Raw genomic sequence first — 24,359 nt, 5'->3', positions numbered from 1 at the left:
GATACGATCTGCCGAAGTAGAGTCGTCGAAGAGTGGGGAAATACCTGGCAGAGAGAAGCAAATGCGAGCGAGAAATTCCCCCAGCCACCCAAGAAGAAACGTCGTAATAATTAATATCGGCGATCGAGTAGACGATATCGATGCAGGCGGTACCCGAAGGGGTCTTCGATCGAGGAGACAGAAATTCTCGGAGATTCGAAGATTAGGTGCGCGCGGCTGTGCGCGAAGAGAAGTAAGACGATGCGTACTCTTCGCCGGGAGACACGAATATAAAATTTCTTGCTGCTCGTTGATTGCTCTCGAAGCACTCGAGGATAAATGAAGGGCTTCGGGCAATGACACTCAGATACGCACGAGAGAAGAACCTTGTCATTCTCCGCGCAGATTCGATTACGGCGGCAATCTAAGATTCTTTCCTCTCGAGGAATAATGTGTTGCGCGAACGTATCGGGAGTGTGGCGCCGCAGGAATAAAAAATATCGAGTCTCAAGTAATGATTTCTGTTGTTGTGTTCGTTTGTTTAAATCTGGTTCGAGATTAAGATGCAAATAAAACGCCAGCAAAATCGCGCGAAAGATCAAAAAGTCTACGAACGCGTCGGAATAATCTTGAAATCGGATTGCGTCAAAGAGACATTCGATTTTTCAGAGAAGTGTCATTTTTGTTAATCGTTGACCGTTGGCCCATCTCGTCCGTTCCCTCGCGTAAATAATACACACACACATATATATATATATATCCTCGCGTCCTTACACGGCGAATCGCGTCTGTGTGCTCGGGCTCTTAATAGACGCTTTATCCCGAAACGCGATATACCGTAAAAGCCAAGAACGATAAAGACGGCCGATTAATTTACGGCGATTCCATAATCCTTTAAGATAAATCTTCTTCTCTCATCGAACCTCGCAATCTCTCCCTCTTCTCCCATCGGATTGCCGTCTTTTTTCATTTCTCTTTCTCTCTCTCTTTTTCTCTCTTCTTCTTCTTCTTCTTCTTCTATTTTTTTCGTCCAACCAAACCAACATTGTTAACGGAGCTTATTCCCGCCTAATGGCCAAGAAGACATCGACTCGGAGCTTATCATTTTAATGGAAACTTTTACGAAGGACCACTTTAGGCGGTATCTCTTTGCGCGACAAATTCTGGGTGGCTGTTTCGCGCGCGTTAGACAAGTTGCACTTTTCACCTGCGGAGAATGCGCGGCGTGCACGCTTCGATTATTATGTTAATGGAAAGACAAAACAAAAAAAAAAAAGAAAAACATTCCGGGAGAATCCTTTCGCCTGATTATACGCGCCAATGCGTATCGAAATGCGTTGCTCGAATAGCTGTTCTAAAAGCCATCAAGTTGTCCGAGTTTTTCGACGAATTCATTCCGCAAAATTTTGTTGTCGCTACTTATCGAGACGCGTATTTACATAAAAAGTTGTATGTTAATGAGTGTTGTGAAAAAGTTCTCAGAGATAGATCTTCCAAATTATATGAGTTTTCTCTCTCTCTCTCTCTCTTTTTCTCTGATAAAATAAAAAGCAGTTTCTCTCGTGAGAAAAGTGGATAATAAATTTCACGAAGACGCGCATTTATTATTCATTCGCCGGCAAAAACACCGTCGAGACGGGTAGTTGATTTCAGACGTCGGTATTTTCATAAAGCGCGTAATAAATCAGAAAAACAGCGAATTTGCGTCGTTCCGCTCCCAAGCGGTTATCCAACAAAGACGATTCTGTGTTCGGAAATAAACACCTGCTTTATATTGTTTGGAGTTGTGCGCTCTAAGTAGAGCAGCTGCATTCTCGTCAGCCATAAAAAAGAATATAAAAATTATTGCGTTTTTTAATTTAATTTAAAAAAAAGATACACTATTCAGGTTAGATTCAGACTTTTCTGACTTAGATTTCTACTTTCTTAAATCTAATGAAAAAAAAAATTTATATATTTTTAAATTCTCATTATATTTTATTAAAAGCACAATTTTTTTCAATTATATGTTTGCGCACATTACATTTTTAGTTAATATAAATTAAATATTATTATTAAATATGAAATAAAACAATTTTGAACCAATTTCCATTGTATAATACACATAAATATTTTTACACTTAAGATAATTTAATATTATTGCACGCGCATTATATATATTCGTAGACAATTAATCCATTCTATTTCTGTGATTGATATCATTTTTAGAGCTCATGTGTGCTCGATATCTCTCTTTGTAATCTAGAGTGTGTTGTGATTTGATAAAATTTTATCTAAGAAACTACCGACGTGCGGCGCTCGCAACCGCAACTTCCGTGAGGGCGCGCATATGTGGTCGGTTCGAATCGCACATGTCTGATAATTGGGCGCGATATAACAACGCAAACTATCTGGTGACTATCTTGAAGCGGTCATCAACACCGCGTTACAAACACAACGTCTATGTGGGTCAAACGGATCGGTGGGGTGCTCCACGAGCACTCCGCGTCTCTCGATCGTGGCGATATCGCTCGTGGATGCACCTACACGTCGTGATGACTGTCGACGAAAGGAAAGAAGTAAAATTTTAAGAGACGCCGTTTTCTCCCTCTTCTTTCCTTCTTTCTCCAGCAAATAGGAGAAGAACGGTACTTCGCGAGTAAAAGGGACTCTTCACCTAAGCGACGCCCACGCCGAGCTGGCGCACCGCTTCGCTTTCTACTTTTCCAAGACGGCACCGATGATCTACTACCGAGGGTTCTCTACAAAGAGAAGCGGAGAGTAAAGCTAAAAAGCTGACTCGCGGCAACGATAAATTATGTTGCTCCGCCAGCGCTCAGTATGTCCACCGATGCTCGCAAAATCATCGTTTCTGTTTTATCATCGACCTGTTCGCGTTCCGGGCGAGACTCCGTCGCTCAGAAAGCGAACATTTATCGTTACGAGAAGTATGTTTCTCAACCGAGACATTTGACATGAATTATAACAATATATAGTAACAAAAAAATGTAAACGCGTGCGTTGCAATATTTTCCAACAAGATTGATAGTGTAAAGCTAACAAAACCGGTTGTTCGCGCTTTTGTTAAACTTTACGATTGGAAAATATTGCGTTTTATCTCGACGCAATTTTTTGCGTGCGCGAGGTAAAGAATCACGATCGAAAGTTCGCGATTGCAGAAATAAATCGCGAACTATGATCGCAATTTTCTTGCCCTCCTGCGATACTTCCGATTGGAAGTGTCGCGACAACACTTACTTTTTCCTTTGACAAACTCGGAATTGAAGTCTGCTGACACATCGTGGCTACCGACGACGACCAGTATGAGAAATGTCACGCCGAGAAAGTTGCAGGTCGACAGCGCCGGTGGCCCGTGTCGGTGGTTGAACATGATGAGCTATCATGCCCTTCACGAACCCGTAGGCCTTGTTAAGGTAACCTGAATGTGGATTCTCTCTTCGTGGTCCTGTTGACTGTCACGAACGAGGAGAAGATCGGAGAAAATTCGAAGAATCGTTTCCGCCATCGCTCTACCTTCCTCACCGGGTCGCATGTCGCATGTCTGGCATCGAAGTTGTCACGATCTTCTGAAACGAGAAAAGAGCGGCAATCAGTGTGTGATAAAGCAGCGTGGTTGACACATTGAACCGCGTCCCAGTGTTACAGCTTGTGTTTCTAATTATCAACTTTCAAGAAAAATATTCTCATTTCGTTTTCGGTACTTTGTACATATTTTTGTCTACGTTAATTAATTTCTAGCGAGAATTACATTGTATACGTTCAGAATTAAAAATCAAATCAAGAGAGTCTGAGGTAAAGAAAGATTTAGACGGACACATTTGGAATCGTTCTTTGTTTTCTTTACGCGAATATTACGCGCGAATGACAATCAGCGTAAATCATCGAGCGTTGAAATCTCTGTTATTTTCATTAGCGCACTCTCGAGTGTGTTTCGCGTGTTACGCGTGTAAATCAATAACTATCAGCCACTAAGATGAGTTACGCCGATTGCTGTGTGCGCGCAGCACGCGTTCATCCCTAAACTACTGTGGCAACGATATTCATTATATATATACGCATTTGAATTATGCGCGCATCCTCGATGATATTACGCATTACATGAATGTGTCTGTGTGTGTGTATGTATGTATATAACGTTTCTAATAAATAGCACACGATATCATCACGCATACGCTTGTATCTCGAACAAACTTTGTTAATTTCGAATCAATTTGCTTTATGCGCGATTTTAATTACACAAATTTGTTATACGCGCGAGTTTGTCGCGTTATTATTGCAGAAGATAAGTTACTGCGATAGAGAGCAAAGTGATATTTATATTCGCAGTAAGATGTAAACTAGTATTTTGTTAGAAAATATCGTTTCCTCTTGTAATTAAATAGACTTAAAATCGTTTTACACGACGAGCAGAGAAAAATCGATCGTGTGTTCGTCGCGACGTAATTAAACGTTTTAACTTCTCGTTTTTATCGTCCGACTCTCCGTCATTGAATCTGTATCGCAATCGACAAATGGATTCCACACTCGGTGTCTGTTCGTTGATTTAAAAAGAAAGCGTGTAACCGCGAAAAAAAAACCCCCACTCGCCATTTACACAAGGCGGTTGTTGTGTCATCGTCTCGTTTGAGAATTGCCATCGGGGAACGGGGCATTCTGTATGTGTGTGTGGATCACGTTGGAAGATACTGAAGAGGAGAACAAGAAGAAAACGAAAACGACGAAGAGAGAGACGACGAGGGGATGAAGACGGGCGAAAAAGAAGGGGGAGGCGAAAATCGAAGAAGAGAGGAAGACAATGCCCCAGCTAACAGCAGGTGTCCGTTCTCCTCTGTCTCTCGTCTCCGCCTCTCTCGTCGCGATCTCGTTCAGGGAAAGAACATCCCGTACCCTCTTTGTTCTTTCGCACTCCCCGCGGACTGGCTAACACACACGAGAGAGAGAGAGTTGCCTTATTCGGGCGCGACAAGTCGGGGATCAACTTAAACAAATGACGTCGCGCGCCGCAACATCCTGATTGCGGATGTCTCGTTAGAGCTTCGCCCTCTTCTGGACCGTTCCTATTAATTACGATCGATAGCCGACGACGTGCCGTCGGCGACAAGGGACACTCGTGATCGTGTCGCCCGTGATTGTCCCGCGCGCGCGTTCCTCTTTGTCAGATCTCCGCGATCCTCCCGCGCGGTCGCCACGGTACCACGCTGTCTGCCAACGGAGGAGAACGTGGGAGACATTTCGAACGGGAGATCTCGGGGGGAGTCCCTAATACGCGGCGATCGCACGCGCGCATTTCCGCAAACTCGTGACGTAAACTCGCGCTTCGAACCGCAGAGAGTTAATGGATTCAAGACACACACACACACACACTCACACATGTACGCATATTTGCGAGAAGATCTCTTCACTTTGCGCGCAAAGTAACAAGCGTGTTTCTGATAAGTTACGTCTGCAAATCAACGATAAGTATTTGCACCGCGGTGACTCTTCGCCAAAAATGCGAAAACACACTGGAAATTATGGAGCTGCGAACCGGTTCCAGACATATACCGTTCGGACGGCGGAATTAACCCGAACTTAAAAGACCGTCGAGAGAGAGAGAAAGAAAGAGAGAAGCTGCGCTTAATTACACGGCCTGGACTCGTGCAAATTTTTATCGCTCTCGTCCATGAGACCTTAATCCTCTATTTATAGCTATCTCTAATCGCGAGTTTCTGCATGAGCACACGTGTCTCTGCATAAACATTTTAAATATGCTAATTATTTGTAGGTATTTATTTGACTGTTGTCGCAAGATAATCATTTCTCAATGTACCACAGCGCGTTACAATACTCGCGCGCGTAAGAAAGATAATTTTAGATAATTAGCGATTGACACATTTTTGTTCTTCTTTTTATAGCAAACAAAATAGTGGTCACAAATCACACATCGTGACCGCTTGCATAACAAGAACCAATTAATGTTTCCGCGAAGAAAAACAAAAACACACGGGTACGCCCTTTTCTCTCGACTTGCGACACACGTCTCGTGACGTTGCAACGTTGGAATTTCACCGCGATTAGAAAGGCCGCGAAAAATCGAATAATTTACATTCAAGACAAGAAACAAAAGCGGCATCAGCTCCGATTACAGGCGACCATCTGGTTGTAACGCTATAACGTTATAAATCGGTGCTTGTGTTTCATGCACACAAGCACGCAAAGTGAGAACCCCAACTTTTTCCGACTGTTATTCTAAAGTTCTATCGCGTTGCAAACTCATCAGATAAAAGAACGGAACTAGAATCTAAGAGGATCGAGAGATGCACTTTCTGCTCGTATTTCGTTTCTCATACGCGCGAGATGCATTTGTCATTGTTGCATTCGAACAGATCAGCACGCGCTCATCGATACTTTCTGCAGTGACTAATCGCCGATCGTCCGAGGCGTGTCCGCTCCAGGCCTCGTTAATTTCTCTCAACGTGTATCCGCGTAATCTACCCTCCCTCTTGCCCGATCCGATAAGGAATAAATCGAAGGCGCCCTGCGCGATCGACGACGCCGTCGTGCGTTCGTTGTTCGTTGCGGCGAAACGCGATTGCAAGACCTTTTTATCAACGTCCGCGCGGGAGAAGATTAAGAGGCGTGGTTTCTACGTGTAGCGCGAGAGCCGTTTATATTCCCGATGAGAACCACTGGCACGAGTGTGGGAGAAACCGCGCGCGAAAAGAAATCCTTTATGGAGATCATCTGTTGAATTCGAACAGATGTCTAATTTATTTCGTCTTTCAGCTCGTTCAACTTTTTTCCCTTCACATTGCGTGTGTCGCAGAAAATTAAGAACAGAAAATAAAAAAAAAAAACAAATAAATACAATAAACTACAAGGTATCGATCATTAAAGAAGAAATGAAAGCATGTCGAAGAAAATTCAAGAGACAAGGGAAAGAAGTCCGTCGGCGCGCAAGAAGTCTTCGGAATTTCTCTACGCGGAGAAGAAGAGAAGGAGAGAATGTTTCGTCGAGCGACGAATGCAGAGCGTCGCGGACGCGCCGGGATGAGACAATAAGAGAAAACGTGCGGCCGTGCGACTACAACATCGATCGTATATATATCGTCGCGAAGGACCTACGTTCCTCTCGTTCGTCCTTCGTCTTTCCGGCCCTCACACCCTTCGTCTCTCCTCCTCTCTCGGTCGGGGCACAAAAGCGGCATCCTTTGAACGAGGGTCCGAAACAAAAAGGGAGCCGGCGAGAACACGGCGTGCAACTCCGTGTTAACTGCGCTGCTTATGCATTCATATCCTTGTTTCGCGACAACCTGCTGATTGTTTCCACAAAACGCGACAACCCCGTTGTAACTGTGTGTAAACCTGGGCCGGTTTTTCGGCGGTCGCGAGGGAGAGAAACGTGATGGTGGTGTGTGCCACGTATATAAGATGCCGCTGTACGGACGCGCGCGCGCGCGAGCGAGCCGGCAAAAAGGATCAATTTGTATGCGGGTGAACGCTCCCCGTTTCTGTCGCCGTTTCTTAACAGTAGGTACGCCCGGCCATGTAACGTTTGCGCACAACAATGGTGACGGCGAGATATAAGGGCGCTCGCGTGAAATGCGTATGTGCACCGGAAGATGGGCAATTGAAGAGTCTCGACAACAATATGCTAAAACCGCGCGAAAGAGACGGAAAGAAAGAGAGAGAGAGAGAGAGTCCGAAGTGAGAAGGTCTGAGATCGTCCGCTCGCGAACAATTTCGCTTGATCGTTGTATTGTAAAAAAAAATAGTGCGACAAACTTGAAAATTAAAAGTGAATGCACAATCTTCAAAATTTACAGATGCATGCAATTGTCTGTTATATCAATTAACCTACAGCCAACTAATGCTAACGCTTTACGTCTGGTTGACACCATTCTGTTAATGACGCTCGAATGGCGTTGTCGCCGCAGAACCCAAGATTTATTAACTGTCCTCCGGAATAATATCGCTAACGAGGAAGTGCGGACAGAGCGACGTGATTTACCGCTGTTTATCCCGCTTGGCATGATATCCCGTCTCGTATCGTATGCCAATTTATCATCGCCAATAAACTCGCGCAAAAAGTGAAACTTACTCCGAGAAAGCCGAGACGATGAAATACAAGCTCCGCTATCTTTCGCAACACGCGAATCCTACTCGCGCGACCTTTACTGTGTGTTGTCCGATCTTCTCCCTCACCGAAAGTCATCTCGTTTCCTCGAGATGTGCGCGCACCTTTGCGACGCCTCGGCGTGTACACAAACTCGAGGATTTAAAAAAAAAACGATAAGACGGAAAGATAGTTACATCAAAGAACAGATATAGAGTGCGTGTTGTGTGGAAAGAGAGAGAAAGAGAGAGAGAGAGAACGCGGAGAATATCAAATACAAAATTTTATCTAAGAAAGTTTTGAAGAAGATAAAAACCATTTCAGACAGAATGTGTGACACGTTTCTGTGCGAGCGCGCGTGTGTGGAAAACTTAGCAGGGAAATCGGCGTTCCTGAAAATTTCACATACACGGCAATTAGCTCGATGTATCTTGTTAACCTACTCCGAGCACAGGGCGGAGTTAATACGAAAGAATGGCTCATCAATCAACCTGCGCGCAACGATAATTGACCGAAGCGAACAAGAAGAACGATTCTCTGATCGGAAAAAAGAGATGAAAAAATCGAGGAGACACGAGTAACCATTGGCTGAATGATGAAGGAGAGAATAAGGGGATGAGAATAGGTAACAAGTGAGGTAAAGGCGAAGGAGAAATACGCGGATAACGGTAACGCCGAGCGTGAGCGAGATACTGATGCCTTGAAAATCGCTCCGGCAAAGAGTTCATCGTGTATCGTGTAGCGCGCGTCGAAATACACTCTTGAAAATACACTCTTCTTTTCCGTTTTGCATCTCGCGCGTTTTCGAGTTTTTTATCTACTGAATAATTGATCTATGCTTCAATCGGTTCGATTGAGTGTTTACGATATTTGAAGAATACTCCTTGGAATAAAGCAATTCTCTCTTGTTTTTATTTTATTTTTGGAAGAGTTGGAGAATTAGAATTTAAATTACAACTGTGCAATCGGTTCGCCAACCAGCGAACCCACTGTTTCCACCGCTGGATCACTTTCCCACACTAGGAGCCGTATATGGGCTCGTCTTTTTATTTTATGCAGCCTTCGAAGGATTGCATGATCGGATGCCGTAAAGCGAGCTTTGTTCCTCGAGCGAGAGCGATGCGGATTTGGAAAGCGATCCTTGAAGAAAAGGAAGACGTTTGTAATTCTGATTTAAAGCAAGAGCTGTGTGTCGATAATGTGAGGAAGATCGCAATGCAACGGAGAGATAATAAAGAATAAAACGCCATCCCGATAGCGCGTGTTATAAAGCAAATAATTAAAGACGCTAAGAGAGAGAAAGAGAGAGAGAGAGAGAGAGAGAGAGAGAGAGAGAGAGAGAGAGAGAGAGAGAGAGAGAGAGAGAGACAGAGAGACAGAAAGAGATAATTAAAACAGACGAAAATAGTAGCGGCTCGTTAAATCGCGTTCGTCGATTTCTATTGGTGTCTGGCATGAATCACGTTCGCGGTTTGTTAATAACGTTCGTGACTTCGTGATGAGCTTCCATGGGGTTTCGCGCATGAACAAGAGAGATATCGTGCGAGCATACACGAGCCGTAGAGAAGTGCTCCACGAAATTCAGAATCGCCGCTCACGATCGTCTCGCGAGCGAGAGCTCCGCGGTCGGAGTTTCAAGTCACGGATAAAACTTCCCCGGGTCGACCTCCAATCTTCGTGCAACTCCGCGGCGTGACTCCGACTTCGCGTGCTATAAACTCATCCCCGACGAATCTTATAAACGAAGAAGATCTTAAGTATCAGAGTATATTTAACATCAGTATCTTGCAAATTATAGAATTAAAAACAAAAAACAGTTTTTTTGAAGTAGCAGAAAATTTTACTTATTACACAAATGTGACATTGATGAAATAACACCAGAGCGGCGTGTTTTCGCTTTGATTTTTGGCAAATTCCGTAAAAGAAAGAACAGAAGAGCAAAAACAAAGAAAACGACAAAGCAAAGATCGTGCTACATACGAAGAAGGGTCGTGAATAAGGCGACCGGTGTTCAAAGAGGACAAACCTGATGCGCGGCATGGAAGCGAAGATCGCAAAGATAAACGTATCTACTCGAGGCACCATTGTGCCGCCTCGAGAGCCCGCGCGTTAAAGTCGGATTTCTCTTATCCTCGAGATCTAACCTCCGGATGGATGTACATACGCTTTGCTTTGGAAGCGAGGCAGGTACCAACTTTGATAGATCGCGCGAAGATGCCAATAATGAGCTGCGGAAACGTGCTCCGTATTGAAAATTTAAATTCGAAAAAAATTCTTACGCAATTTGACGGAAATGTATATGCAAACGTATTATATAAATTAGCAGAAGAATATCTTGTCAATATAAATACTGAACATGGTGTAATACTGAAGTTAGAGTACGATCTGAATATACATACGTAAAATTCGTGTAAAAAGTGATTTGTTTTTTTTTTCTGACATTTGTCTGTGACAGAATCGTTAAATCCATCATGTTTTCTCGCGTGTAATAAGATAATTATCGTCGAAGAACGTGCAATTAAATTTATTGTCCTCGGCGGCAAGTCAAAATCGAACGAGTGATTTTTGCTTTCCTGTGACAAACAAGTTTTCTTCACACGATTATATAAAATGAATCATTTGAAATATATTCCTCGCATAAGTGTTCCTCGTCATACTCCAGTCGGTAAGATCTATACAAGTAATTTATTCCCAATTTTCTCTGCAAGCATAAGAAGATTTTCTCCGTATACATAAAGAACTATATGTATTATTTTTATCATCGCGTTAGTTTTGCCGAGTACACGTGTATTTTTTAATATTTAATAAGTAAAATCGTTTTTTTTTTTTATCGCACAGGCGCCGTTTCGCTATCACGTCAGCATGCGGACATGTATTTGGAGAAACCAACACTCAGATTTCAGACCGTAGACCCAATATCCCCGTCAAAGGTAAGCCACGGCGTCAAATGTCGAAAACAGTTCCATCGGAATCTGCGACTTGTCTCGAAAGAAAGCAAACCAATTCACAAGCCGCAAAGTGCGAGATCCAGCCTGACGTCGTTGAACAAACAATCGTCGGTAAATAGTAGAAAGTTACCGCTGCGGAAAATAGTAAAATCAGTGTGTCATTATTCCACGTGCAAAAATGTCAAGTTCGACGGCAGCGGCATTAACAATCGACACACGCTTCAAAGTGATTCGATCAGAAAGGACGCGAACGTCATAAATCGTCGTAACAGCGTCGTTGCGTCTATCGGCGAACGTCCTCGATCTTACGCGGAAATGATAGCCGATTACAGCGAAATCCTGAAATCCAGCGCGCGAAGTGACAATCTTTATCTCAACAATGGAATACGCAAGAGCCCGTTTAGCACAGTCTCAACGCCGCCGTTGACAAAAGTTTCAAGAGTTGTCAAACGTAGCAAGATTTCGAACAAACGGCTGAACGACGATTCAATTCCTTCCGCTTACGCGAGAGAGTCGTTCGATCTTCGACATCGCGATGTGAACAAAAATATCGATCAGGAGTGCGTCGCCACGAAGAGCGACGATCGATCTTACGCGAAATTAATCGCCGATTGCAGCAAACACATGCGCAATATGTCTCTCTCGAATGTTACAAACAGCGGTTTGATGTTAAAGAGCAATGTTCTGTCCAGAAACTCTCGTAAATCCTTCGAGATCACTCCGACGAGAAATGTCAGTAGCACGAACGTGCAAGAACCAAGTTCTGCTGTTTCTAGAGCGGCTATCACGGGCGAAGAAACCGATGATTATTGGACGAAAGAAATACAAAACGTTACGAACGACTTGAACGCAGCCGTTTTCGAGAGAAAAACCGCGAAGAATGAAAAATTCCACAAAGCAAGAGAAAACGACATTCCAGAATCTGATTTTGCTAAGTTGCAAGATAGAATTAACAAGCTCTCCGAAATCATCGAAGCTCGCAAACAGAAGAATACAACGGTCAGAGAAGCAAACTTGCGAGATCACAATACTTCATACGACACCAAGACGTCAGACAGCAAAGCAGCGATGCCAGCGGGCGCATCGGCGACGACGAGTTCCTCAACGAAGAAGAAGAATTTCACGCACGTACCAAGTGGCGATAACGCCGGCGCATTGAAGCAACCGCAGATGAAATTGCGTATGGTGCCGTCCGAGAAAGAATCTCTAGTCTCCATCAACGTGGATTCGGTCTCCGGATTATCGGATTCCCTGGATTCTGCCACCAAACAGTTGTCCGTCGTTGTGCAATCCGATCAACAGCGAGATTCGCAATCGGCGGAAAATCAACGGACGCACAAACCGACGCTTCAGCAGCAAAGCGTTAAAAGCGCGTCGCAGCGCGGCCCGATGCGCATTTCGATTAGCGAGAACTCCGCGCCGATCAAACAGATTGAGTTTTCAATCAACGGCAAACCGGTTTCCGAGCTGAAGAGCATTACCGCGCGAACGGAGAAGCTAGATGTGGTGAGCTCGATGGACAAAATCGAGATCAGGATACCGTTCGCCAAGGACGACGGTGCGAGCGCACCGAGCAATATCCGAGAAGAAAGCGTCTTCGCGAAGGAAACCGATCTGAGCGGTGGGCAGATATTGAACGTGCAGATATCCGCCAATTTTCAGAACGAAGTTACGAAGAGTCGCATCGGACAAACAACGGAAAAGGTAAACACTATACCACCATCTCCACTGAACACTTCGAAGATCAATTACGTATTTAAAAGTGACGAGTCGATAACACGCCCTTCATCGAGCAAAGAAAAACAAATTCCTAAAAGTGAAAAGGTAGAAGAAAAGGTAGAGATGAAAACAACCAAGAGTACTGTACATTCCCCGGAGACGAAAAAGGACAATACAATTGAATCCGATTCTCGTTTTCCTTCGAAAATGATCCCCTGGTGGTCTTCTTCGGATTCCTTCAAGAAGATGAAGAAAAAGGACGAAGATACATTGAGTAAAAAAAAAAAAACTTTCTTAAATCTTAAATCGCCTCGAAATCTTATCGCAAAATCGAAAAAATCAAAAGAAATTCCAAAGTCATTTACGAGCAAAATCCAGTCAACGAACAATGCAAATTGTTCTAGCAATCCGATTTTTTCTCCGCGTTGTACGGATTATCTCTCGGAATCCAAACCGGTCTCTTACTATCCCTCTTCGTTTCGAGTAAAACCGAATCAGGAAAATTCCGCCATTATTTCTAAAAAACGTGTTTTGCAAGCTGAAGAAAACTTGGAAGAAGATGATAAAAACAACTTTGAAATTGAGCAAATAAAACCAATCGCGGATACAAATCGGCGTTTAAGTATAAAAGAGAGGAAATCCATTTTGCGAAGGAGGCACAAAACGCCAGGCAACGCGAAGGACTTCTCATTACCAGAAAATCGCGAGAAGAAAAGGCAATACTCGCTCAAACAGAATCTATTGTCTATCGAGGATGTATCTAACACGAAGGTTGGAATAAAAAATATTCAGAATACTGTGAAATCGACTGAGAAAAAGCAAGACACTTGGCTCGGTTCAAAGTTACGGGCAAAGTCAATAGAAAGATCGAATAATGACGAGTTAATATCAAACAGGCCTGCGGAAAAGATGGGAGAAACGTCACAGATGGAACAAAATGTGACAGCAAAAGTTAAAACGCAGAATAGAATCAATGTCAACAACATACCGTACACAAGGAAAAACGATGCCGCAGCTTTAAATTCTCCGAACTTCAAAAGTTCCTCAAACGTGAAGCCAACAACGTTAACGAAACAGGAAAAATTAGCCGCAAACGTTATCGTTCCACGAGATAAGTTCAAACCTCAGACTTCGAAGACATTATCGAAGGAATCGAGCAAAATTAATTCACCTATAAAAACTTCCTCAAAAGCGGTAGAAAATTCGGCAAAATCGCGCAACAAAGTCACATCTGCGAACAAACTCTCGTCCTCTTCGCGAAAACAAACAAGCGCGAGTTCAAAAAATGAAACACCTGTGACAGAGATACCGATTTCCGCAAACAAGGTAAATAAAACAACCAATGTAACAGACAAGGTCGTATCGCAGAATCATCCTGAACGTCGATATTTGATGTCTAAGAACGAGAAACACTTGCTGAGTGGAAATAGTAAAGGAAATGTTTCGAGATCGGTTAGTTTTCCAAGAAGACCAACGTCAGATAGTCTTCTGTCAAGCAGATCGAAGATGCAGATAGAATCTACGGTAACGTCAAAAGACAACTGCACTTATGCGAGAAGGTCGTCATTTATGGAATCGTTGCATTCGAACTTTGACAGGAAGGACAACACGCCTTTGAGGTCACAGTTAGTCATATTTGACTTTCCGCAAAATCCGAAGAACGTGGGAAATATTTCGAACCGTAACGCGTCAAATGTAATCGCCGGATCGCGTACTGACAGACCGGAGAAAAACGTGCTATACTCCGCGTGGTTGCAACAATTAAGGAAGAACGTTAACAAAAATAAGAAATTATTGTAATTGTTATATTAAATGTAAAAAAACTGTTACAGATATTTTTTAAAATATATTTATGTTGCAATTATTTATTGTGTTTTTCGTCAACAACTTGTATGTTGCGTTACTGAAGAAATTTTAGTGCTCTTATAAAATTGCTACGTGTAATAAAAAAAAAAGTAGAGACACACGCATTGTATATTTAGTGTCACAATAAAATTCTTTGATCGCTCTTAGAGAATAGAACGAGCACTCAGATCGGGAGACTTCAATGCGGCTTGCGTAAAAGCAGTCGGTTCTTAATCTCTTGGATGGCTTCAGCGTCTCATCGGCAATTCGAGAAAGATAGAAAGAGAGGGAGAAAGAGCACGCTGAATTAGGTAATTAAAATTCTCATAAAACATGCCGCGGACAATAGGCCCGAAACGAGGCCGCGGGCCGCAAGGGTAGAATCGTAGGAAGGACAGGTGGTGAAGGGTCGAATAGAACCATCCGACCATGCGGAGAAAAACCTGTATCAAACTCTCGTTCACAATCGAGAGATTCGCCAACTCTTCACAATCCTTTTGGCCGTACGCATTGATATAATTTTAATATTTCAAACATACTGACAGCATTTTTTTTTTTTTTAATTTATTTAAATAGAATCTTTTTTTATAAATGTAAAAAAATAATAAAAAAGAAGAAATTGTTAAGACGTATCAGTGCCGCGATGTGCAAATAATTTAAGATAAAAAACAAGAACAACAATAAACAATTATTGCGTTTGACAAAAAAAAACTGACATTAAATATGATAAAATATACAAAACGGATATGCGTGCGCGTGATAAGAAATTGTATCTCTTCCCGCCTTTAACAACGTTACGACCTTACGTCGGAAGTTCCACACTTTTAAACGGGCTATCTTCTTTCCTCAGCAAACGGTCGGAGCAACACGTATATATGCACGAACTCGATTCTTCGGGTCGAGCTATCGGTGCGGCACGATACCCGTCATTATGCCAATTCGCGTCGGGCACCAATTTGGTGCCTCTGAGACGTGAGGGTTCTCTCGGCTTGTCGAAAATGGTGCCCCATCATCGAAGGGCGCCGTGGTTCGTGCCACGTCTCGTGTGCGCGAGCGAGAAACCTGTCATTACACACGCGTTTACCGCGCGCGTAGCCCCGTTCTGGCAGCTCGCCAGTCATTCGGAGTAATGCATCCCGACAGTCAGGGTCAAGCGGGGCTTTATCGACAGCTGTACATCGGAGTGCATTTCGTTATTTCGCGATGCTTGTACATCGCGCTTCGGTGGATTACAAAATGTTGCTCCTCTCTCTCTCTCTCTCTCTCTCTCTCTCTTTTGGCTCTCGAAATCTTTATGCGGTAAAAATTAGCGTGTTGAAAAAAAACTCAAGTACAAATTTGTCGGTCATTCAATATAGTTAATCCGAGATTCCAGCACCGATCTGTCTATGTGCGTTTATTACAACGGCGGCTTGTGCCTGTTCTCCGAAACATAATTGGCCCCATACGGGGATAATATTGCAGAACAGAATATGAAACTGAATTTTTATGTCCCCGTAAGGTAATAAACGCGGCTGTCACGATATGTAACAAGCGCAATCTTCGCGCAATCTCCAAGATTGGTATTTTCTTTCTTTCAGACGAAAAAAAGTGTGTGTGTGTTTTTTTTTAATTGCGTTGGAGAATCACACAAAAATTCTCTTTTCATCGGTGTGAGAGTTTCTTTTTTTTACGTAATATACTTCTTTCATATGAAATCGGGGATTTGTTTCTTTTATACATTCGCCTAGCCGGTAAAATCAGTAAGAAGATCCGCAATTTTTTCGCGATAACGATCGGTCGCGGTAACGCACACGGCGTTTTCTCAATAATTTATTGAATTTTTTTTTCGAGTTGTGCAATAAAAAAGCGTAAAGAATTATCGCGTTGTGTGTGTGTGAGACTCGCGCGGCCGACGATAAGGCCGTTAATTATCGAGAGCGACAAGGAGCATCTTTCATACAGGAATGCAGATGAGTCTTTTTTTCCCACTGCTCGGCATTCATCTCGAGATCTCGACGATCGCTCCTCTACCCACCCTTTGCTTTCTCCCTCTCTTGCGCGGCAACGAAAGTTGATCTGACCCCACGAGGGTCCGGTTTAACCCTGCCCTCTTCCTTCTCCTCTCCTCGCCAACTCTTGGCTGTCCCGAACGAGGCTGAGATTTGATTTATCACACGGCGTTGCCGGCAGCGTCTTATAAATGTTCAGGAACAACCCTACTGCTATGTCCATCGTTCATACTGAACGCGGAACGCAGATTCCTCGGAATCCCGCTGACTTTTCCGCCGCGTCCTTGAGCGAACGTCACGCAGGAATCTCCGGCTTCTTCGCAATGATATCGATGATCGCTATCGAATGCGATATATCTTCCGATGAATCATAGAATTTTTTAAATAAAATTGTTAGATTTATATTTTTAAAATATCTTATTTTAAAGAATTGAACTGTAAAAATTAAATACTTCAAGTGTTTGTAATATACAAATAAAATTATCACCAATTAACCGTTATCGTTAATTGTCAAGCAACTTTGAGAAAAATGAATATAAAGTATAAGCTCAATTGATTTCTGCGAGGCCTCGCGGAATTATATAGAGCGAACCGTGTACACAAGTTCCGAACCGCAAGGACGACGAGGTTCACCATCGTTCGCAATTTCACGCGCTTCCAATTGTTCTTTGTTTGTTTTAATTATGCAATGACTGTCTCTCTTTGTATATCGATTTCGTTCGTCGCGCACCAAATGATTTTCTGCGTCATGTCGCTTTCGGCACCGTGGTTACTTATGAGCGACTTTAATTATCTTCAAGGTAAATTGCGTGGCAAAACCTTCTTGCGTCTTTTTCCGAGAATTCGCAATGTTTTTTTTCCACTGGATGATTGGATTTGTCATTTGATAAATTATTTATAAATGACCTCCGGGGAATGCGCAGAAAATCTTCATCTAATTAATATTCATTCTCTCTTTTTTATAAACAGATAACATTAATGACAGATAACCATGTAATAAAATTAAAAGAAAACAATAAATACGTTACATTATCTTATGAAGAGATGCCGTGCTTAGGTCAAGCCTTAATCCGATTCCGATCCCAGTGTTATTTCGCGCGTGTTCGACTCTCTCGTAAGTCTCTCTCTCCGATTCCCGAACGCGCCTGACAGGGGGAAAGAGAAGAGGGAGACGATCGAGTGCTTCTTAATCCTCTAGCGACAGAGACGAAGGTGTTCCCGGAGAGAGAGAGAGACATCGAGAGGAGGCAGAAATCCGTATCCAGATAAAGTCGCGAAATCGAGCCTCCGCCGCGAATCAAGCGGACTAATCCGCTTACGGCGACGACGCCTGCGAGCGAAGAATGCGTCGATGTATGCGCGACGTAGCAAAAACTCGCAGCAGGTAAAGTCCTTAAGTCGCAAAGTTATAGAAATATCAAGGAATCGGGTGATATTCTCCTTCTTAGAGAACGTAGAGGTCTAAACAGAGTTGAGAGATACGATGAGACATAAAGGAGAAAATTTGCTGCATGTCGGCGCACGCGCACAAACTGGATTTTGCAGCACGCGCGAATAGCGGTAGTTTAAGAATTTTTTTAATAATCCGGTGACAATTTACGAATCCGACTTGTTTTTGACAAAGAGAATCCCCCCCCCCCATTCGAGAATTAAATAAAAGTCTTTATCTCGCCTTTATTTCCTCTTGTTTCATTTTTTTCTCCCTATCTTATTGCTCTCGGAGCAGATGACGTAGCGTAGAGAACGCGATAATCGCAATTGCGCAGTTTGCTCGAGCTAATTGACGATTTCGCCTGGCCAAAAGGATCCATACAAGGACAACGAATCGAGTGCGTATCCCGAATAAAGACCGTCGATTCGATTAAACCGCGATCCGAGAACGTCGGCGCCGTCTTCTCCACGCGCGGAAGCAGCTTTCAACAGCAGCGGCGCGGTTTCCGCCGAGACGAAAGTCTTCTCTGTTCTGCCGAGCGAAGAGAGACTTTCTTATCGCGCCCATCGCTCAGTCGCCTTCTCCCGGTCGCCTCCTGATTTATGTGCTTTTGCTCACCGCCGCGTTTCGCAAGTGCGAGGTAACGAATCGACTATTGTCGCGTCGAGAGACGCGATGAGCGAAACCGCGATCACGATTTGTTGTTGGCGGAGAAAAGAATGAAAGAGATTTTGCTCTAGTTCGAACAGAATTTATCGAAACAAAGTTAATGAACAAAAAATATTGTTAAAAGCAACATTCAAGAGACAGCGAAATTTTTCAATGTACTTTCTCTTTCGAGTCGCATTTTGTAAAATCTGCTGAAGCTGTGTTAAAGAATTCTCGTGCGGCTTTGTCGCTTTTACTTTAATCAAATTACATTGTTTCTCACGAGCGCGGTACACGAGCTTATCTAGGATTACATCGAGGCGCGCGGCTCCCGGGGTTAACGGGTGCAATAATTATGATTGGCTCTCTCTCTCTCTCTCTCTCTCGCCTCACGGGCGATCGCGGTCGCCGATCGATCGCCACCTCTTCTTTACTCCTTCTTCCTCTCTTTCTTGGTGATCGGCCGCACGCGTTTTTCCGCGTCGAATGTAATCGAACCTCCATTAAAGTTCCAATCGGCCGAAGAGGCGCGGGATCGTTTCGCTCGCCGAGACATATCTGTAATGAGAATCGAAATCTTCGTCTCTCTTCGGGTTTTTTCTTCTCTCCGTCGCACGTGACTTACGATCAATAGCGCGGCTATGGGTTCATATGAGTTATATCGTCCGCCGGCGCTCTTGATTTCTCTCCCCTTCCGACACCTGTTCGCGCACCACGCGAGAGCTCGTGCTGTTTTACACGCGCGTGTTTTATATGCGCAAGAGATTGCATCGAATACTTTTTTGTGCTGCAGAGACACATCTGTACGCGATAATTATGTCAAGCGCGCTTAAAAGCGACGAGAATGAGAAATAAACGTCATATGATTTTGAAAAATATTTCTCCGTGAGAAGAGAAATAAAATTAGGAACACGGAACGGAAAGTAGCGGTAAATGTGATTATAATCACAGATATAAATATATATCCGCAGATGTCTCACATCGACGCTTATTAATCGGTTGCTTCATTACCGGCGATCGAGGAGGGTGTTCAAGGTGGATCGCTTCGAAGTTTGCGTGAGAACATCGCGCCGGCAATGATCTCTCGATTCTCATTTGCCACCTCGATTGAATATTCTTAATCGTCACTCGAGATATTTATGCGCGTGGACTGAGTCACCGACGGGAGCGAAAGGCGGCGGGATGTCAGCTACTATTCTAGATTCTGAAATAATTGTTGCCCAACGTATCGTGCGCGCGCGCAGTAACGACTATACAGTCTCCAAACAAGATGCCGAGGTCCGGTTGAGCGAATATCGATTAGCGTGTGAATCATAATTAATTGGCTCCATATAAGCTCCTTCTGGTTTTATTTAAAATCCTGTAATTAAGCTTCGTAATAAAATTTATTAATTTTTAATTTAATTGTTTATTTAATTGACTAATTAATGCATTTTGTTGTCGATTAAAACTAGTCAACAGCCACCGAGACTCTTCGCTTTCGAAGATCATTATTCTTTGCCGGTCTTTTTCCCAATCAGATCGTCGCGAACGTCACAATCGCGACGGCAAACAGCTGCGCGGCGCTCATCGGACGACAAAACGCAATTTATTCGCGGACTAGGGATTACTCCCCGCGAAGATACAGTTCGTCTGACGCGTGGAACACCCAGGAGCGCCCGTTGAAGAGAGAAGGCGAGAGTCGGACGGAAAGTGACCAAGAGAGTGACCGCGGAGGAAGCGCGCGCGAGCGCGAGAGAGTCGGTGCGCCTCGAAGAGCTCGTTATGCGGACGATGGGAATGCGACGTTGCGGCAGCACGCGGTGGGACCACCCTGTTCGAAACCGGGCACGGGGAAGAGATCGAGGGACAATGTCTCACTTGAATTTACTATCGGCCCCGTATTCCTCGTAGCCGTTTCGGCTTTCTTGCGACGACGGCTTTCGCCGTAGGTCCGTCGTCGGATGTGTACCAGCGACGTGGAGAACGCGGCCGTTCGAACGGCCTCGTCGAGGATAAAAATGCATGCCGCATCGCGGATCGAGTCGAGAAGAAACGTCGTACAGAAATTAGCTCATTCCGAGCGGATGTTTTGCAAATAATAAAATATATGAATATATGAATTAATAATCAATTTCAGAGGAGAGACAAAACGCGCACGGAGCATATTCGGATATTGCGTTTTGTTTGAAATTTAAAAAAGCTCGAAAAATGTCAGCGAAGTTTACGTCTCGCCACGCGTGAAATTCGTCAGCGATTGCGCACACGCGGATATTACGCAAGCGGAGCCGTCCTCACCCGTCGACACCAACGCATTTCCAAACGGATAACAAATCGTATCCAGTCGGGGTTCTCGACCACTGGGTCGACATCCGTTCGGCGAGGTCACGCCTAATGGGCAATACCGATAATGAGAACGACGACAGCCGCGACGTGGCGATTATACGCGGCGTACTTTTATCCGTTCTTTCGCTCCATCTAAGTCGAGTCAGCTGACTACGCGGCGGATGATGTCACCGTTGCAGCGTACTCGCGAAGAAGCGACACCCACTTGAAAGGCCGAACACCTACTACTCGACGTCACAATAACAGAACTCCTCCTTCGCGATTTGTGGTTTTTCTCCAAACTCGCATAATTTTTCTCAGGCTCGAGAAACATTTCCTCTTTCTGTTTTTTTAATTCTTTATTTTTTATTATTATAAAAAATCATATTTTATTTTTAAAATATTATTATTTTAATCACTGCGTTATATTGTTATTATTGTTTTTTTAGCTGATCCAAAACTCTCAAGTTGTACCTTGATTTATGATTTCTTATTTGATTTTTATATATGTAAAGTGTGTCGTACACAAAAAAGAGTTTTACGTTTCTCTTTGGACATAAAAGAAACTTTATCCAATTCTCTGCGCATCTATCTTTTCCCTTTCTCTCCCTCTTCGATTTTCTCACCCACGCGCCAAACGGTCGTGAGCCTCTCGCGCCGAGCGCGAGCTTATTAGAACACTCGAATAGAATCTTTCGTGTAGTGTGCCTCCATAAACGGCAGGATTCGCCCACGTCACGACGCAGCCGTTGTCTGAAGAGGCATACCTCTCGCTTTTCAGCGCGTCTTTTTCCGATCATTAACGAGCTCCCTGTCCGCGCGCGACGCGTCGCACGGACGGAGGGAAAAATCTCTTTGTTCCGCAGGGAACTCAGGCGGACCTTCTTCTGCGCTCCTCCCAGTGAATCAATTAAAACCAATTGTTTCTGTGACGTAGTCGAACACGTGCTGCGTATGGCAACATTGTGTGCGTGTGTGTGTGTGCTATCATGATAATAATAAGATCAGAAAAAACGTCGATGTTAACTTATGGATATAATAAGAAAAAAATTGTAAAATTGTTCAAATCGACAACGATGCAGGCAAGAAAAAAAATTTCACATTCGACTCGCGTCGCGCATCTTCAATGTGCCCTTTTCCTCGATTGGCGACATAGTACGCGTAGTCGCTGCTTTTTCTGGATCGCGGTCCGAGTATTTATCGCGATCCGTCGAAATATCGGGGTGTCCAGCGTATAATAAGACACGGCAGAACGTTGCTTCGGACACCTCGGACACATGTCAACACACGTCGCTCGTTCAACAACGAAAGTGTATAAGTCCGCCACTCGTCAATTAGACGCGACATCCTTTCCGACACGAAAAACCTGGCCGGGCTAGTAGCTCGAATCGGAGACTGGGAAGGAAGGGGTTTCGGAAGAATGACATTAACATACCGAGCGACGTGGAGCGGCGGAAAACAGGCAGGAAGAAGAGAAGACGAAGAGACGGGAGAGAAAGGTGCAGACGGACACGTCGCGGAGATACAGCCGACCGGCAAGAAATCGGCGGTCCTCCTCCTAAACGCCGTCCAGCTTTCGAGAAACCGACGGATTCCGCGCGTTTCCCCGGAATCGATCGAACTTCGCGCCTGCTGGAACGATCGAGCGCGGTAATTAAGACGACTTGATTCCGCGCAGCCGTCTTCATCAAGCGCGCTCATTTAGAGACGCCGATCGCCGAGACCGACGATAATGTTTCTTTTTTTTTTTTTCAACTTCTTGTTGAGACATCAATGTACACATGTCGCAAAAACATTTTCCTGAATAAATATAAACATCTCTAAATTGTAATTATATTTGCTAAACGTTTTTATGCAATTAAACTCGAACTTAATGTTAAAAATTTCAATTACAACATTTCTCCTCAAGTTGCAAAACACTCGTTCCTGTAAAATCTCTACAATGTCAATAATTTTTGTCGTAATAAAAAATTTCGCAACGCAAGAGATTTACTGATTGTAAATACAGTCAATGTCGAACATCAGTACACGACCTCTCTGCGACTCTCAACCCCTCTCGTGAATGTGTCCAGTCAATCGCAGACGACCGATCGATACAGCCGAGTGCAGGAGCACCCGTTACTTCCGGTGCGAGCCGACGACCTTCGCTCCCACCGGCTGTGTCTCTCAAGTCGGGAAGACGAAAAACCCGGACACAATAAGGTCCAGCGCGGTCTGTCGGGGAGACAGGCTGGCGGAGGGTGAAAAGCCTCGCTCAATTATGCAAGGCGCCGCGAGGACTTCTCCCGCGTACAATGAACGCGCGCACGCAGGATGTCCTCACGACTGCGGTGGTTGGGGGATCTTCGTGGCGTCGTGGGACACACGTCGCGCGAGACACACCGTGTACACAGGGTGGGCGTCAAGGACTCTCGGCTCGAGGCAGGATAGACGACAGTCCGACTGCCATATCTGGACACCGTGTAGACGACAGGCGAACACGCTCGAAGAGAACCGGAGCGCGTAACTCGCGCGCGAAATCGCATGTGTGCGCGCATTCGTCGTGGTACGGGAGTATCGCGCGGAGCGCGAACACATATCGTCAAGTACTCGTCCGGGTTCGGTTTGCATACGAGATATTGCTATTGTGTCCGCGAAGGCGCGCACAACTGAGTAAATACAGTAACTGTTTGTTGAAGGCTCACAAACACTTTTTCTTAGCGGGAAAACTTTCAGCTCTAATGTAAATAATTAGGTCTCGATTGATTTCTCGATAAGATGATGACACAAATGGATATGTAAAACCGTTGAATTTTTAAAGAAATGAACATTAACCGCGATAAAATAATAACACGCGCGGCATTTCATTAATGTGTAATGTTGTGTATTTCCTCATATTGCTAATAAAAAAAAAAAAAAAAAGTAGTTTTCCATGAAATTATTTTATTACGTTAGAACACCGTTAATTTATACGCGCTAACGTCCACGTGCCGCCATAAGGATATATTTGCTGGGACCATTGAACAGCACGCGTTGCCTTGATTGGCCATCTACAGCCTAGTCCGCGTCTTAAAGGAGTTCACTCTCGGTGCGACACAGCAGCGCGTGCTGATGTAAGCGACCGTTTTGCCGGCGTTTACGTTGACGATCAATCGTTCGGCTTTTAAGCATCCAGAACGCGAACTGGTTTTGCAGGAACGTATTTACGTTAATGGGGCGCCCCGTGTGTGCCAAATCTGTAACGCGAAATGGCACGAATAAAAGCTTCGAAGGAATGTTAAAACGAAAGAGCGGAGCGAAAAACGTGTTTCTTCCTCGTCAAACACGAGTTTCTCTCGTAACGAGGCGAATTTATAACACGCGATTGTTCTCAACAAATCCGAGCTGCATAGCTACGTTCACTCGCGCGCATTGGTTTT

General features: G+C 44.2%; 2 protein-coding genes across 5 annotated transcripts in view; one reads left to right on the top strand and one right to left on the bottom strand.

Moving 5' to 3' along the window:
- Positions 1–24,359, bottom strand: part of LOC109852274 (epidermal growth factor receptor) — a 118,270-nt gene that overhangs the window by 17,771 nt on the left and 76,140 nt on the right. For 2 of the 4 annotated variants that reach the window (XM_020423293.1, XM_020423291.1), the window contains exon 2: positions 3,217–3,545. The exons of 1 other annotated variant lie outside the window; for it this stretch is intronic. In XM_020423293.1, the coding sequence (XP_020278882.1) occupies positions 3,217–3,349 (133 nt within the window). In that variant the 5' untranslated portion in view covers positions 3,350–3,545. The remainder of the gene's footprint in view (positions 1–3,216; positions 3,546–24,359) is intronic. One more of the 4 variants, XM_020423292.1, reaches the window with a different exon arrangement.
- LOC109852275 lies at positions 10,531–14,463 on the top strand. The gene is made up of 3 exons (XM_020423295.1): positions 10,531–10,739; positions 10,913–14,265; positions 14,340–14,463. Exons 1-3 carry the CDS (start codon positions 10,685–10,687, stop codon positions 14,379–14,381), a joined length of 3,450 nt encoding a protein of 1,149 aa, XP_020278884.1. The 5' UTR covers positions 10,531–10,684; the 3' UTR covers positions 14,382–14,463.

Source organism: Pseudomyrmex gracilis, unplaced genomic scaffold (assembly GCF_002006095.1).
Source record: "Pseudomyrmex gracilis isolate BER0280 unplaced genomic scaffold, ASM200609v1 scaffold_26, whole genome shotgun sequence".
Lineage (NCBI taxonomy): Eukaryota > Metazoa > Arthropoda > Insecta > Hymenoptera > Formicidae > Pseudomyrmex > Pseudomyrmex gracilis.
The sequence above is the reverse complement of the archived record's forward strand: the minus strand, read 5'-3'. Positions and strand labels throughout refer to the sequence as shown.